Here is a 15,232-nt window from a genome sequence, read left to right as displayed (position 1 = left end):
ACAAGTAAGCTATACGTTGTATTTTGATGGTTATAGGCTATTTTAGTTTCCAAGTCTTAAATCGACAGATTTTTTTTAACTCTTATTGTCTTTTCCTTTCCTATAATTTATTAAGCAGAAAATATATTTATAATTATTTTACAAGTTTTAAAATTTTAATTATAATTCTAATCTTTTAGGTTTTACTTAAAATAAAATCCATAACAAAATGTATTTTAGGAACTGGGAGAATTGGACTCGTACACCGGTGCCCTGAGTGAAAAGGTTTCGAGAAAGCGCAGCCCCGACCCGGCTTACCTCAAGCAGAAGTACAACAACTGGTTCAACAGAGCCAACGACTGGTCCCAGAAAATCTCCGCCAGAATAGAAAATAGAAACTCAATTCATAATGCAAGAACCTACTATTTCAGACGCCACTAAAATTTGACGCATTTTTGTTTTCTGGAGAAAAAAAAAATGTGCAGAAATATTTTAATTATCTTATGTGCCAGTAATCTTTGTATTAGCACCGGTTTAAAAAGTGCTACAACCATAAACAGACAGTAAAGTTTCCATATCTTGTATCATTTTAAAATACAGGAAAAAGAAACATTTTATGCCTGTTCATAATGGCCAAATTTTTGCAAATTATGCAAAAATAGACAATGCCTAACCGTTGGCTGCGGCTGCATGTTGATGTGACTATGTGAGCTTGTATTTTGCTAATGTCAATTAGTCCGCAAAAATAATCCTCTCCCAAAATCTCCTAACTTAAAAAGTCACATTATCTGATGTGTGAGGAAAAAATCCATGTGAAATAATTCCTTTTAGGATTTTTTTAAAAAGAAAACATTAAAACTCTACCTCTGCTGTGAGTGAGTTATTTCTGTTGTTATATTCCTTTGTATTTATTATTCCTTGTTTATTTCAATTTTAAAATAATTCTTAATTATTATTGATAACAAAATGTAATTTAATAATTTTACATTATCATATCAAATATAACAATAATACATTTTTTAACATCAATTTATGCTGAAAAAAATTCTCAAATTACCCAATAAAATCAAAAGCTGTAAAAGCTAAAAAAAAGAGGTAATCTCATTTAATTGTTTTTTATTGCTCATATTTATCCCCAAGACTTAAAACAAATTAAATAAAAATATCCTTTTCCTTAAAATAAATTATTTTAAATTATCTGTATTTTGTTTTACGTTTTTATTTGTTATTTATTTTCCAATACAATTACTAACTCTATATAGCTTAAGCTTAAAATAATAAAAATATTTTCTAAAATTCAAATTAATTAAACTTTGATTGATATTTATTTTCCAAAAATTTTAAAGCTTTAGGCTTAATTAGCTAAATTTTACCAAATAAAAGCTTTACTTAGGATATAAAAATTATTTTAAAATTAGCCTGCGTTGTTTATTTTTAATGTATTGTCTTTTTATATTATTAATTGATCATTTAAAGTCTGTAATATTTTTTTTACATTTTTGACAATGCATTTATAAAAGTTGTATATTTTTTACCAAGTGGCATTTTTTGACTTTCTTGTAATCAGTTTTTTTTCTTAGTTACAATTAAAAGTCAAAACAAAACAGATTTTAAAATTTTTTTAGAATAAATTTTTATAAATTTGTTTTGCTAATAGTAAACAGAGTCTAGTCATGTTTAAAGCATTAAAAAAAATAATAATTAACTTTTTTTGTCATAAATTGTATATTTTATTTTCTAGTCTACTTATCGACTGATTTATTTTCTAAAAGTTACCCATTTTAATATTTTTATTAGAACAATAGTTTTTTTTACTCAAACTTATTTCTAGGTTTTAAGCATATTACAATTTTTCTAAAAAATATTTAATATTTATTCTATTTATTTTAATTTAATTTTTTCCATATTTTGCTCTAAGTCTAATGTTATGTTATTAATTTATTTGTAACAAAAATTATTTATTTTTATGATTATATTTATAAACAAATGTAAATATAGACTTTAAATTTTATCATTTATGGGTTTTTTTAAAGCGAAGCTTTCCTATAATTAGGGTCGGTCCGTACGTCCGTAACAGATAGCTTAATCGTCAATTTAGGCATTTTAGAATTGTCCTATTGATTTCAAACTTTGCATGATGATTCCTGTAGTAGTTAGGTACGATTTAGAAAGCAACTCTATAATTGTTGCCAGAATGTCCGTACGTCCATTTTAAACATGTTGATTTTTGTAACTTTTTATGCATTATAATGTATAATATTCCCTTCTAGTGGATGAACGAACTTAACAATAAATGTTTTCCATGTTAGGAACCTAAATTAACGACAATTTTACCCTGGACCTGATAAAATATTCACATTTCATCTACATCCTTTTCAATAATATTGTGAAAATCACTAAACCTTTCACTATAAATTTTCCACTAATTTCTGTTAATACCAATTTTATGTCTATAAAATAAATCTATAAGTATAGATGTATATACCAGTGTTGGGGAACTTTTTTATCAGCAAGCAAATTGCTTTCTGCTATTTAAAGTTACTTGGCTGTGTTAATATTTACGACGCAATTGGCTGATACTCAAAGACCTAATTAAAAGTCGACTCAGGGTCCACGGGGCTGGGACATAGAGTTATTTAACCCCTTCCCACTCTATTGTTTTACTTTAATGTCTAAAAAATAAAATTAACCTAACTTTTACATTTTCTACGAGTCAAGACAATTAAGCTAAATGTTAAAGTGGAAAATGATTAAAGTCACTCCACAGAATATGACGTCATACGATAGAATAGCCAATGATAGGCCAGTATACACTGTAATTGACCAATGGTAAAATTTATACTGGCCTCTCATTGGTTATTCTATTGTATGACGTCATAATCTGTGGAGAGACTTTAATCATCTTCGTTAAAGTGATTCCATATTAAATATCCTGCACATTTAACATTTTTTTTATATCTTTCTTCTATATTTTTAACTAGCGGCTTTTCCCCTATGGGACAGGGGGCAAATTCAACCCCATCACCCCCTCCCACTAGTTCATTTTCGTTTATCCGGTTCAGCGGTTAGCGACATCCTTACAGACAGACAAACACAGATCGTGTTATCGATAAATTTAATTGTTCCTTTACCAAATTTTCTTCTTAATTGAGCTTCGCTAGTAAGGATGTTGTCATCCTTGTGTTTAGCTGTGAATAATCCAATGTTTTGGTTTTTAAATCAAAATTATTCTAAACCCAAAAATGAGGGAAGGGACAAAGATATTAAAAAAAATGAGGGAAGGGACAAAGATATTTTTTTTAAATGAGGGAAGAGACAAAGATATTTTTTAAAAAATGAGGGAAGGGACAAAGATTTTAAAAATAAACCCATAAATGAGGGAAGGGACAAAGATATAAAAAAAAAATGAGGGAAGGAACAAAGATGTTAAAAAATAAACCCAAAAATGAGGAAAGGGACAAAGATATTTTTTTTATGAGGGAAGAGGCAAAGATGTTAAAATATAAAATATATCTAATAACAACTATTCAAAATAAAGTTTCTAAACTTATGTCTGTTTGTCGCACTGTCATACCTTAACGAAGCTTTCCTAAAAGATCTAGTGAGGTTTTTGGGGTTACAAAAATGGGGAAAAACGCACCACTATATATAAAAAGAGATCATTTTTTTGTTCCTAACCCTTCTAAGCAAAATAATTTTATAGGTCACTACATGATCTTTAGCTATTTTATGCTGAAATCTTAGTCTAGGGATTGTTTTAGGATAGTTTTTGTCCCCTCCCGAACCCCTCGAATACAAAGCCCTGGCGTTACGGGCGAAGCCATAAGTGATAATAAAAGAATTTTTTCTCTCCATTAGAATAACTTTGTCCCTGTCCCAGTTTTGAAACGCTCCTCTTGAGTTTAAATATGTGTAACAAATTTTATTTGAAACTATTTTCCCATCAAATGTGATTATTTCTCACAGAGCACGTGGGAGATCTGGGAGGTTTTAAGCTAGAGAGAGGGCTCCGTTGGGATGCACAAAGGAGGAATGGGGAGATTTGAATGGGGGAGATTAATTATAAGTGGGAGGATTATGAAATGGGGCACAGTGAAATCTAAACAACGTTTATTGTACAATGTATTGGAATAGTTATTTCTTTCATCGTATTATAAACGGCTTTCCGCGGATATAGAATGTACAATTATAAGATTAAAACCAGTTTTTTAGCCCCGAGATGCCGAAGGCACGGGCTAAAAAACTGGTTATAATCTTATGATTGTATATTTCTATATTAGTAGAAAAGTGGATATAATACGATGCTAGACATAGTTTTTTCGTATGGATGAGAACCGGTTCCTATCCACCGGATTCGAATGAATACGAGAAAAACTTTTCCAGTATGACTTCGAAACCGATTAATATCCGGTGGATTAGAAATGGTTCTTAGTCATACTGAAAAAGCATGTACAGCATTGTATTGCAAGGTATACCAAACTGGTTTTAATCCCTTATTTTTTAATTTAATATCCGTGGAAAGCTGTCTGTAAATGCGATATATAACTATTTATTCATTACTCATGCTGCATGTAAACTGTGGCAGAATTCTGTAACGAAAGATCTAGAAAAGCCTTTTTTATGTCCTAAATTATTTTAAAGCATTTCTAGGGGTGGGTAATTAAAACCCTCTTATGAAAACATAACCCCCCAGAAATAATATTAAACTTTTAATTTTTGGAGCTATATTCAAGGGTCGCAGCTGCCAGTTTGGGATTTTTTTGTCTGAAGCTTAAGATTTTATTCATTCCTAACTGATTTATCTCTTATTCTTAGGGACGTTTTCTAAGATCTCAAAATGGTTTCAGGCTATTCTATTATAACAAATTTTTCTCAAAAAAGTTTTAATCCATTTTTCTGTCATTTCGTATTTACCCCTATCAATACAGACACTTAGATGCTAGGGGCACAACTGAAAATAAAAATTTTAAAATCAAAAAGATAGATAAAACTTAGAAATAAATACATAAAACATCCAGAAATACAAAAAGAATAAAGAATAAAAAAGTAACGTTTAAAAACTACTAAAAATAGTTATGATTAAAATTTCCTTTTTTATTTCATAGTGGAGAAAACTTTATGAGTGGATTGATATTCTTACGGCTGGTGGATCATCCTATATAATTCAAGGCTCGGCAGCCGTGCGTCAGCCGCAAGTAAGCCTCGCTACAATCAACATTTTTCAGTTTTATTAATCAGATGGAGGTTCAAACCTGATCCAATTATGGCAGTTCTTATTTTCAACAACAAAAATTCAAAGCTCCCAAACGGGTTTGAATTTGAGGCTTAGCCGGGGCAGACGCTCGGCTGCCGAGCCCTGCGGCTGCTACATATAGGTGGGAGGAGTAATCGTATGCTTCATTTTCATCAAGTGAATACATTGTTGTATTTCTTCTGAGGCGTAAAGTGTAAACTTTAATGCATCTGCTAATTTTGTAAAGGATTAAATAGACCAAACCGAGTCATAATTTATGATTTAAACAAAGATGACAACATTTAAACAAGATGAAACGGTAGGAAAACGAACATTTACACTTGTGTCAGTGCATTTAAATTTGTTTAAAAACTGCTTAAATACAGGATATAGTTTAAGAACATACTTACATTTTTGAGACTTGATTAGAGAAAATTAAACATTGTTGTCCTAGGAATCAGTATTAGGCGCGGGTATGCCTCAGCCAAAAAATACACGACAAAACTTCAAGACAATGAATCATGCAATCTATAATACAAAGTAGAACGATGTCTGTCTGTCCGTCTGTCCGTTGTCCGTCTGTCTGTCCGTCTGTCTGTCCGTCCGTCCCTTAAGATCTCGGTAACCACCGAACCGATTGGATTCTACTCTTCAGGGTATATACCTATTGGTCCTGTGGTGGTTTTAAGCTATTTTCTTGGGGGGTGGGACACCCCCAACCCCCCCAAAAACAAATAAAATCCCCCCCATTTTTTTTTTTTTTTTTGATGATATATAGTTTGAAGAAGATGAGGATCCAAATTTTTTTTTTTTTATGTATAATTGATATACAGTTTGAAGAAGATGAGGATCCAAATTTTTTTTTTTTGATGTATAATTATAATATGATGAAGATGAAGATCCACCACATGTACTACCTTATTTTTTTAATTACCTCTTGGGGCAAAGCCCCTAGAGGCTAGGGGCGAAGCCGCTACTCAAGTTATAATGTATTAACCTTACGTTAAAAATCTAAATGGATTTCTTTTTAAAAACTTATCTAAAATGTGTATTATGATTTTTAGGAATTATAAAAACTATCATTTTTATCACTAGAATTAACTGAGAAATTGGTTGGAAACATCATTGACTAAATGGAGCGGTTTATCCCCCCCCCCCCCTCCATAAACGTTTTATTCCCCCCTCCCCAGTTTAAAAAAATTGCGGTAAATATCCCGCTGGGGAATATTATGTAATTTGGAGTAGAATTGGGGGTGGGGGAGGGGGGGGGTTGACAAGGGAATTTCAAGTGTGTGACAAATTCATCTGTCCACACACACACACACACACACATACACACACACACACACACACACACACACACACACACACACACACACACACACACACACACACACACACACACACGTCCATACATTGGTTAAGGTCATGATGTATGTTTTAGATTCCCCCCCCCCTCAATTCTTGATATTCTTGGGTTACAGTTAGGGACATATATAGCATATCCTTAAAATAAAGTAACAGGATGTCTTTTTGTTTGTACCAAAGGATCTCGCAAACCGCTGAACCTTCCCATGGTCATGAACATCATACAATGTTTTAGATTCCCCCCTCCATTATTTGTAACGAAGCCACTCTATAATTCGAAATGTCCGTCCGTCTGTCAGAGACAAAGTGGGAAAAACGTGATTTTCTCGGCTCCTTTTCGGAATTCGCATTTTTTATATTGTCACCAAGTTTCATTAAGATTTGTCAATTAATTGGGGTGCTAGATCGATTCCTAAAATTTTTAAGTTTTCATGATTTTCTCGCCTCCTATTCAAATAGCGGCTGAAATTTCCAGTAATTGAATAAGTTCACATCTTACATATTTCCACAAAGTTTCATTAAGATTTACTCATTGGTTGGGGTGCTAGATCGATTTCTAGATTTTCACGTTTTGAATTTTAAAATGTTATGTGATTTAATTTAGTTTAATGTTTAGTTTCATCCTTTCTATGAACAAAGCTTGCTTTAACCCCCAACTGTATAATGGAGAAATATTTTCAGTAAAACAACATCCATAAAAGCGAAGCACTGAAACGGTAGGACAAACGGACATTAACACTTATATAGTGTCAGAACTGAATAATCAGAATATAAATTTATTTGAATCGGAGCAAAATTGTAAGTAAATTTGTTGAAAAACTGCTAGATACAGGATAATGTTTATGGACATACTTACATTTTTAGGACTTGATTATAGAGTGGCTTTGCTTATAATATTATACTTTGTTGTCCCATGAATCAACATACTAAAAATCAGATCAATCGGATGATTAGATCACTTAAAATTTGTTGTTAAAAAAGTAAAAAAATCAACATGTTTAAAATGGACGTACGGACATTCTTGTTATGATTATAGAGTTGCTACACTTTCTAAATCGTACCTAACTACTAAAGGAATCACCATGCAAAGTTTAAAATCGATAGGACAACTCTAACATGCCTAAATTAATGAAAAAAGCTATCCGTTTGTAACGGACGTACGGACGGACGGACGGCCCGACCCTAATTATAGTAAAGCTTCGCTTTTAAAAATGACATAAAAAGGGGGAAGGGGATATGGAAAACCAAAATGGGTCGGAAAATTGTTGGATGTGCATTCAATGCCGCATATCTGCATATTATCAAAACAGCCACTTTCCCTTTGCTTCATTTTTAACAATAAACACCTCTTTTTATTTATTCACCATTTTGCCAGAAAGAAACACAAGTTTACAAGGATGACAACATACATAAAAGTTAAGTCAACAAATCAGACAGACAAACGCACATTGGCATATCTATAACACAAAGTAGAATGATGTCTGTCTATCCCTCTGTCTGTCTGTCCGTCCCTTAAGATCTCGGTAACCACTAGAGGCTAGGGGGGAAGCCAGTAGTAACATATATAACAATATCTAAAAGTCTAAATGCAAGTTCAGTGCAAATCTGTCCAAAAATTACTTGAAAGCTTAATACGGACATACCTACATTTTAAATATTTATTATTTATATGCCTCGTTCATAATATAGTGCCTAATTGTGCAAAGAATCATAGTTCCAAAAATCAGGCGAGTAGGATAATAATCATATAAAAGTTTAAAATTGATTGAACAATTCTAACATTCCTAAATCAACAATAAAGTTATCTTACGTACGGACATCTTCTCAGCTCAAAATGCGTAAGGGATGGGACACTCGAAGGGAAATTTGTATCATCATTATAATAATAAGATAGGTGGGAAATATGAAGATTAATTTATCTGCACGCTTATTAGTAGCGAAGCTACTCTATAATTCAAAATGTCCGTCCGTCCGTCTGTCAGACACAGAGTGGGGAAAACAGTCGGCCCCTTTTTAAGATAGAAACCTGAAATTTTCAGGGATGAAATATGTTGACATTCTTCATATTTTCACAAAGGTTCATTAAGATTCTTCAATTAATTAGGGTGCTAGATCGATACCTAGATTTTCACGTTATAAATCTTAAAAGGTTTCGTGACTTTTATGTTATTTTATGAAACTGCTCTATAGTTAATTTTTTTTCCGGATATTTATCCATAATTTTTTAGCTTTGCTACTTATGGATGTTGTCATTCTTGTTGATATTTATGTTTTCATACCCTGATAAATAGATAGACTAATAGATAGATAGCAGGGAGGGAGGAGACATTGGGCTGTTTTTTACACTGGTACCCAAAGTTTTATAACCACGTTACAAAACTTTACTAACTATACTGAATTAAGATTGGTTAGTTTAAAACTAGTTTTAAATTTTAAACCAATAATTTTAATATACACATAGGATATTCTTGTTTATTCTCACTGGGGGATGTAAATCAATTTATCGTCCATTGTCTTGTCCCTTTATATCCCTGGGTAGATAGACAGATAGATATATGTAATGAATTTGTTTATGTTATGTAATTGAATTCTTTTATGTTTCCAAACTCAATAATAATATTAATCTAGATAAACAAGGATGACAACATCCATAAAAGCACTGAAATGGTAGGACAAACGGACATTAACACTTGTATAGTGTCAGAACTAAAAAATCAGAATATAAATGTATACAGGATAATGTTGCTTCGCTTTTAATATTGTACTTTGTTGTCCCAGGAATCAATATACCAAAAATCATATCAATCGGATAATAAGATCACATAAAAATTTGTTGTTAAAAAAGTAAAAAAAATCAACATGTTTAAAATGAACGTACGGACATTCTGGTAACGATTATAGAGTTGCTATGATTTCTAAATCGTAGCTAACTACTACAGGAATCACCATGCAAAGTTTGAAATCGATAGGACAATTCTAACGTGCCTAAATTAACGAAAAAAGTTATTCGTTCTGGACGTACGGACGGACTGACCCTAATTATAGAAAAGCTTTGCTTTTAATAATATATTCTAACCATAAACAAAATTGTAATGGGCAATTTCCCCCATTTGCTTATTTTAGGTTATGTAAGGGGTTAGTAGCAGGAACGTACAATCTTTTTATTTTAAGGGGGTGAAGTTTTGAGTTTTAAAGTTTTGAGGGGAAGGGGGGGTAATCTTTTGTATTTTTAAAAAGTTAGGGAGTAAAATAAGGGGTTTAAATTTACGCCCACCCTAAATGTCTATTGTTAGAAGGCCCCATAGGATCCTGCAATTTTAATTTCCACCACAGAAAAATGCATACATGTTGTCATCCTTGTTTAGTGATATTTTTACTAGATTTTCTTAAAACTCCTTCTTATAAAAGTATTTTTTAAAACGTCACGGCATTTTTAAAAACGGAGTTTATCTCGGCAAAAAGTTAATAAAAATTTAGGCTGCAGTTATAGAGTAGTTGCAAGGTGTCCCAAACTTAGCGGCTACTGCTTAGCAGTGACGTAAAATTGTGCGACCGGCTCGAGAAAAAAAATAATTTCTATATTTTTGCAAAAAAAAAAGATGCTTTTTAATAAGTAGGGGGTGGACATTAATTGGGGTGTATCCCCCCCCCCCCCTGACGATAGAATAGGGGAGAGGTGTGACAATTTTCAGGTGTGCTTTGTGCACCCCCTTGGCAAATTCATGTGCACGCCACTAATTATACATCAAAAATATATCTCTCCACGAATGTAAAATGCTCAAAGTTGACATGTTGATTTAGGAGAAATATTTCTGTCCTACTTCAAATGTTAATATTCTTGTTTGCACACAGATTTAAACTTTAATTGAGGCAATAGATATAGAATCTCTAGAGCCACATTTCTTAAAGTTGACCTATATAGGAACGCAGGTTAGTAACAATTATCTATAATACAAAGTAGAACGATGTCTGTCTGTCTGTTTGTTTGTTTTTACCCAAGGATAACCCCTGAACCGATCGGGTTCTCCTAGGTTCCTATTTTGGGTTAGGGTATCACCACCCTCCCAAGAGAAATAGCCCCTAAAAAAAAAAAATTCTACCCCTCCAAAAAAAATAATTTTTTAAGAAACTAATATAAAAAATGGGGTTTATAAATCTAAATTTAAAAAAATGGGTTTTGAGATTCAACTCCTGAGTCCTCAAGTGCCACTAGAGGCCTCTAGGGGCAAAGACGCTATTACTTGACAAGTGGCTAGAAAATTTTCATATTTTAATTCGAAAGGGCAGTTCATTTGTATAATTAGTCAGCTATAAAGGAAATAGTAGCCTTTGCAAAATTGCCAAAAGTTATGAGAAAGATTCCAGTCAAATGAGCTTATGAGATCAAACTGTTTTTAAATATGCTTTTAATTATACTTTGCATTTGGTCAACATTAAGAGCAGTTGGACTTAATAAGCGTGTTTGACTGGAAGCTTGCTCACAAATCGACGCAAAATTGCGAAAGCTACTATTCCCTTTCTGAGGATAAAGCTAGCTTTCAGTAAAATAATATAGAACAAAAATTGATGGAATGAATCATATATGACATATATGACGCCTCAATTCCCCCCCCCCCCCCCTCCCAAAAAAAAAAAGTCAAAAGTTAGAGATTTTTTATTTTGAGGAAAGGGGGTATTTACCACCCAAAATTGTTTGGGGGAAGCAAATACCCCCTCCTAAATGTTTGAAGGTGCCTACGGTACCCCCAGGGAAGGGGTAAATTTTAAAAGGGGGGGGGGGTAATCACCCCTTTACCCCCCCCCCCCCCCCTTGGACGTCTAAGCGGGTCAACGCCACTTAAGAAGCGATTTTTCGTAACCTAACCTAACCTAAAATTACTTCTTAAAATCCATTTTAAAAATACGATGATTCGCCCCTTAAAGGGGCGTTGTCACGAAAGGGACTAATCCCAACTTTTCATCTAGGGTAATAAATCTATATTTGTGGTTAAATAAGCTTAAATATTAGTACAGAAAGAAAAGAAAAATAGATAGATAATTATAGCTGATTTTTTATTCGTTAGGTTTAAACTTTTAATCAAATCTTTATTGGTAGGTTCTATCTAGCAGTCCAAACTTTTCAACCAATAATATTAAACGCAAATTTGTATGGGGAGGTACATCAATTTATCGGCCATTGTCTTATCCCTTTAGGTCCCTGGGATTTACCTGTCATCCTGACTAATAGCCTAATAGTCTAAAATCTCACCTTTCTCCCATTGTCTTATCCCTTAAGATCCCTGTACAAACTCATGTGTACTTCTATGCTATTCTAAGAAATTATGTCAAGTCTGTTGTCGAAATCCTTTAAATAATGTAACAGGATGTTTATTTGTCTGTGATTAGAGTAAAACACTAGAGGGAGAAGGGTTAAATATCTGTTTCTCCCCAACGCAACCACCTTGCGCAACCTTTCTATTGGGTCATTGAAAATCAACTAATGGTGTCGCCTATATTTTAGAAAATATTTTAGAAGCAAACGAAAGAGGTCTTTGAAAAATGAAGGGAGGTAGTTGTCTGCATATACATATATACCATAGATCTGTTTGTCTATAGTGTCTGTATGTTTGTCTGTACCGAAGAATCTCGCTAACCGCTGAACTGGGTTCTCCTTAACAGGGTAGCTTCTCATAGGTCCCGGAAAGGTTTATAACTATTTTGGGGGTGGGTACCACCACCCTCCCTATAGAAATCAACAAAAATAAAATAAAAACGCCGCCCTGCGGACATTTTTGCAATAAGCTAAAAACATAACTAAAACAATCTAACGGCGAAAAAAAATATTTTTGGTAAATGGTTGATTTTAAAATAGATTAGAAAGAAACAATTTTACTTTACTCTAGAGGCCTCTAGAAGCGTAGCCGCTAGTAACTATAAAACCTAACTAATTACCTTAAGAACCCTAGTTAGACAGGGAATTTTTCATTGATTCTCAACAAAATTGTATTGAAAAAAATCCCCCAAAATTACATAATAATCTACAAAAAGTGACCCTAATTTTTTTTTAAGAATCCACCTCAGATTATTAAATATCAGTGGTTAAACAAGCTTAAAAGATTAATTCTAGATAATCCCAATTAATCTCAAATCTGCAAAATATTTAGAATTCAAACATTCAATTACTGTTTAAAATTTTTTATCAAATTCTCATATATAATTGTATTTGGCAGCTACTATTTAAGTCAGTTTGCCGTTATCATAATTGATTTGAGTTTTCTTTCAGGTATGTTTTTTTAGAGTCAGCTATAAAAGATCATTAGATGTTCAGTGCTTAAACCCATAGAATACTAAAACAATCATTCTTCCAATTTAGCTTCGAAACAGATTGATATACATTGGATTAGAAACAGTTCTCATCCTTACTTAAAAATCATTTATAGCATCGTATTACAAACAATATTCCATGAATGTTAAAATAAAAAAATCATAAAATTAATACTCAGTTTTGTTATACCGGGCCTTCGGCCCCACGAGGTAATAAAACTGGTTAAAATCATATAATTTTGAAGAGAAAGAGAGGAGGCAAAAAGTTTGTATTAAGATAAAATATCCTAAAATCCATACTGGGACCTATGTAATATGTATAGCTTCTTTATAATAAAAAACTCAATTGATTTGATGGTTACCGAGATCTCAAAAGTAATAAAGGAAAACTAACTCTAAGGCTGGCAAAATTAAATTTATAGTATTTGGTCTGATTTTTACAATATATTAAACTAAAAAAAGTTTACTTTTCAGGAAAGATTATAATTAATCTTGCTATTACATTAGACTACATTATAAAACATAAAATTCAACATTGATATTTTAACCTTTTACTGAGTTCAAATTTAATATTATTGTTTGAAAATTGAAGTGGTTTGTTTTAAAAACACTTAAAATGAATTTATAATAAATGTTTTAAATAGATTCAAGTATTTATACAAAACTGAAAATATAAAGAATTTTTGTTTTGCTTAATTAAAAATTAACATACAAACAACAATATATTGAACAATATTTTTTGGAAATTCTAACTGTGCATGTTAATTAATAATGTCTATATCAGTACTATATTTAACGTCTTTTGTATGGTAATTCATATTTTTTTATAGATATGAAACAAGGATGACAACATATATTTATATAGTAGAAGCTCAATAATAAACTAATATTTTTAAAAGATATTTCAAAATCTGAAATTATATTTCTTTTTTATTAAATTTGAAATCACCCCCGTAGGATTATTAACATACAGACTAACATTAACAAGAAATATAGAGTAGCTTTGCTACTATAAAAAAAAGATATTTGCTTTTTTATGGCTGTTTTCAAAGATCACCTAGTTTTTGTGGGTTTTAAAAGTTTAGTGGTGCGTGTTTTGAAATTGTCGCTTTTCTTTCTGAGTCAGTGAATTCTTATTTGTCAACTCTTGTCCCCTCCCTCCCATCTCCCTTTTTCTCTTTTTCTATTTCTTTTCTTTTCTCTTCCTTTCTTCTTCTTTTTCTATCTCTTTTTTCTTTTTCATACTATCTCTTCCTTTATCTTTCTTGACAAATGATGGAGATGAGTAAAATTTATGCTGGCCTCTCATTGGTTATTCTATCGTATGACGTCATTTTTTTGGTGTCACTTTACTAAAACCCTGCTTTTTAACATTCTCGCTTTTGTTTCTGTTTGAGTGCGTTACCAGTTTCATTTTTCATTTAATATATTAAACATATTTAAATAATCTACATTGAGTAACTTTAGGAGATATTTTGTGCTTTTCCCCCTAATTTATGTAATTATATCCTTTTAATAAAGTAATATGATGTATGTCTGTCTATTTCTCTGTGTGCTCATGTGTATCCGTTGAACCGATATAGTTCTCCTTAACAGGGTAGCTTCTCATAGGTCTTAGGAAGGTTTATAACTATTTTGGAGGAGGGTACCACCACCCTCCCAAGAGATATCGCCCTTACTTTTTCTTTAAAATCTAAAATAATAATTGGGGTAGCAAATTCATCTTTCCAATCCTCAAGTGCCCCTAGAGGCCTGTGGGGGGCGTAGCCGCTAGTTAAAAATAAAGAAAGGGAGTACTCTTTTCTTCAATCCTAACCCCTGCGTGGGCATAACTGTTTCTGATTCGCACAAAATACTACTTTGTCCATGTAAATTGTAAATAAAATAAATCTAAAGATACTCTTGTATGTGTTACTCTCTGAATAAATTTCCCACACATCTGAAAGTTAAATAGTTTGGTTGTGAAGTGATTCTAACATTTGGACTTTACCAATATCTACAATTTTTAAAAGCGAAGCTTTTCTATAATTAGGGTCGGTCCGTCACGGATAGCTTTTTTCGTTAATTTAGGCATGTTAGAAGAATTGTCCTGTCAATTTAAAACTTTGCATGATGATTCCTGTACCAGTTAGGTACGATTTAGAAAGCGTAGTAACTCTATAATCATTACCAGAATGTCCGTACGTCCATTATAAACATTACCGATTCCTATTACAATAAGGTACAAAATTATAAGAGAAGCATCTCTTTAATCAAGTCCTAAAAATGTCAGAATCTCATCAAACAGTATTCTGTATTTAAGAAATTTTGCAACAAATATACGTATAAATTTGTCACAACTTATATATC

At 32.1% G+C, this 15,232-nt stretch overlaps 1 protein-coding gene across 1 annotated transcript in view; it reads left to right on the top strand.

The window, feature by feature from the left end:
- The window catches only part of LOC145330425 (uncharacterized), a 52,208-nt gene extending 50,220 nt beyond the window's left edge, over positions 1-1,988 (top strand). The window contains exon 14 of the mRNA XM_080175060.1: positions 220-1,988. Coding sequence (XP_080031186.1) covers positions 220-420 — 201 coding nt within the window. The 3' untranslated portion in view covers positions 421-1,988. The remainder of the gene's footprint in view (positions 1-219) is intronic.
- Positions 1,989-15,232: the final 13,244 nt, after the last annotated feature.

The sequence above is a fragment of the Acartia tonsa genome, chromosome 10 (genome assembly GCF_053477335.1).
Source record: "Acartia tonsa isolate MP-2025a chromosome 10, ASM5347733v1, whole genome shotgun sequence".
NCBI lineage: Eukaryota > Metazoa > Arthropoda > Copepoda > Calanoida > Acartiidae > Acartia > Acartia tonsa.
Note: the sequence above shows the minus strand (reverse complement) of the source record. Positions and strands in the feature narration are given on the sequence as shown.